Source organism: Chenopodium quinoa, unplaced genomic scaffold (assembly GCF_001683475.1).
Source record: "Chenopodium quinoa cultivar QQ74 unplaced genomic scaffold, ASM168347v1, whole genome shotgun sequence".
Classification (NCBI taxonomy): Eukaryota; Viridiplantae; Streptophyta; class Magnoliopsida; order Caryophyllales; family Amaranthaceae; genus Chenopodium; species Chenopodium quinoa.
Genome location: NW_018742798.1, coordinates 1,303,634 through 1,306,221, shown reverse-complemented (window position 1 = coordinate 1,306,221; position 2,588 = coordinate 1,303,634). Strand labels below are relative to the sequence as shown.

The window sequence follows — 2,588 nt, the reverse complement described above, 5'->3', positions numbered from 1 at the left end:
AGTCAACTAGACAGAGTAGCTCTTCGGTGTACTCGGTTGATCATCTAAATGCAATCAACAATCTCTCCTCACAAATGACAAACTTGGGGAAGGAAATGCCCGCTATCAAGGCAAAGTTGGAAAGTTCTACCTCCCAAGTCTCAAGTCTTCCCTCCCAATCTAAGGGGAGGGGTATGAATTCTAATCCTCGACCCTCTCCTTCTTCTAGTAACATGCCTAGTGGATGCTTGTTTTGTGATTTTTGTGGATCGTATGATCATGATGCTTCTAATTTCCCTCATGCGTGTATGGATGTTAGTGATGATTAAGATGAAAATATGAATGACCATGTGAACTATGTGTCAAACAATAATGATTCTAGGTTTGAGAATCAAAGAGGCTCATGGAATAGGACTTACAAAAATCATGGCAATTTTGACAACTACAACCAAGGTAGTGGTAATAGGAACCATGGGAACCAAAATTCCCGAGGTAACTATAACAACCAAGGTTATAGCAAAAATAGAAACCAAAATTATTGTAATCATAACCAAGATTATGGTAACCATAATCAAGGTAGAGGTAATTAGAACAATCAAAATAGGGGAAATTTTTAAAATAACTCTCAAAGGGGTCTTCCACCCGGATTTGCTCCAAAGACCCAAAATGATAATTCTTATGTTCAATCCTCTTCTTCTTCTTCTAGGATTAATTTTGAAGAAATCATTGAAAATCAAACAAAGTTGTTGAACACTTACATGGCCTTAAGTGACAAGAAATGTAATGAAATGATGACTCATAATAAGTTGCTTGAAAACAAAATTTCTCAACTTGCCAATGCTTTTAAAGACCATGCTAGTCCTTCTTCTTTACCTTCCCAAGGCCTAGATCCCAAGAGACCAGTCAATGTTATTGTTACAAGGAGTGGTAAGGTTTTTGAGGAGAGTTTTCCTAGGAAGAGTGAGACCAATGAGGCTACAAAAGAGGTTTTGGTAGAAGATTAGAGAGACGGTGCATCTTTGAGTGAGGTTGAGATTGACAAACCTAGTGAGGTGAGCGTGGAGAAAGAAATTGTGAAACCCAAACTTCCTTATCCACAAAAATTCACGAGACACAAGTTGGATGAACAATTTAAAAGATTTATTGGCATGCTTAAGCAACTTCACCTTTCTCTACCATTTACCAAAGTTGTCACCCAAATGCCCAACAACGCAAAACTCCTCAAAGACATTTTGAGAGGTAGAAGGACTTGTAATGTTGTAGAGAAGGTGAACTTCACCGAGAACGGTAGTGCAACTATAATGAACAAGATGCCACCTAAGCTAAAGACCTCGGAAACTTTTCCATCTTTTGTGCCATTTACAAAATGCAAATCGAGAATGCCTTATGGGACCTAGGTGCTATTGTTAGCCTTATGCCATATTCGGTATACCAAAGACTTGAGCTAAGGGAACTCTTACCTACTAACATCACCTTGCAATTGGTCGATAGGTCAATTAAGTTACCTAAGGGTAAGGTTGAGGTTGTCCCTTTGAGGGTTGGAAAATTTGTTATTTTGGTGGATTTTGTGGTGATTGAGATGGACGAAGATGCTAGCATTCCTATCACTGTAGGGAGACCATTCCTTGCTAAATTGGGTGCCATGATAAATGTGAAGAGTGCTAAAATTTCACTCAATTTTAGGGGATTAGGTGATAGAATTTGACTTGAATGATAGTATGAAGTATCCAAGTTATTCTTTAGAAAATTGCATGTTCATTGATTCTCTTGATCATGCTGTGTCTTCCATGCATGAGAAATTTCTCACTTCTAACTATGCTCTTGAGAATGTTTTGTTGAATAAGGAAATGATAGGTACTCCTAGCAAGGAGATGGTTTTGTATGAAGATGTGCTCAACGGAGGCCTTGAGGGGATGTTTAAGAGAAAATGTGTATGAGAATTTCTAGACAAGAAGCATTGCAAGTGGCAACATCAAAGGAAGGTAAATGTGTTCCAATGGTTGAGCTTAAACCTCTTCCATCACACTTTAGGTATGAATTCTTAGGACCCATCTCTACTTTTCCCGTGATTGTTAGCACTTCCTTGAGTGAGCGCCAAGCTCAAGAGCTGTGTGGTGTTTTGAGAAAGCAATAAGGTGCTTGGTTATACCATTGATGACCTCAAAGGTATAAGTTTCGCTTTATATACACATCACATAACCCTTGAGGAGGGTGCTCTACCTTCTATTGAGAGGCAATGAAAGCTACATCACCAAATAGGAGAGGTAGTGAAGAAGGAGATCACCAAACTTTTGGATGTGGTAATTATATTCCCCATCTCGAGTTCTAAGTGGGTTGCCCCAAAGAAGGGAGGCATGATCGTCGTCGAGAATGAAAGAGGTGAGCTACATCCAACGAGGATGGTCACGGGATGGAGGATGTGTATATACTATAAACGTCTAAACACATCTACAAAGAAATATCACTTCCCCCTTCATTTATTGATCAAATGATTGAGAGACTAACGAGGCACAATATCTATTGTTTTCTTGATGGTTTTTCGGGATTTTTCCAAATCCATATCCACCCGGATGACCAAGAGAAAACAACCTTCACTTGTCCATATAGTA

At 39.0% G+C, this 2,588-nt stretch overlaps 1 protein-coding gene across 1 annotated transcript; it reads left to right on the top strand.

The window, feature by feature from the left end:
• Positions 1-1,345: 1,345 nt before the first annotated feature.
• On the top strand, positions 1,346-1,916 carry LOC110724998. Its single transcript, XM_021904479.1, has 2 exons — positions 1,346-1,588; positions 1,671-1,916. The coding sequence occupies exons 1-2, from the start codon at positions 1,346-1,348 to the stop codon at positions 1,914-1,916; spliced, it is 489 nt and encodes a 162-aa protein (XP_021760171.1).
• The last annotated feature ends 672 nt before the right edge of the window (positions 1,917-2,588 follow it).

Bases quoted from the DNA above. Each gene is read 5' to 3' on its own strand.
- LOC110724998 (XM_021904479.1), top strand. From the start codon at position 1,346: ATGCAAATCGAGAATGCCTTATGGGACCTAGGTGCTATTGTTAGCCTT. The intron at 1,589-1,670 runs GTAGGGAGACCA...TTAGGGGATTAG, and splicing joins ATGCTAGCATTCCTATCACT to GTGATAGAATTTGACTTGAA.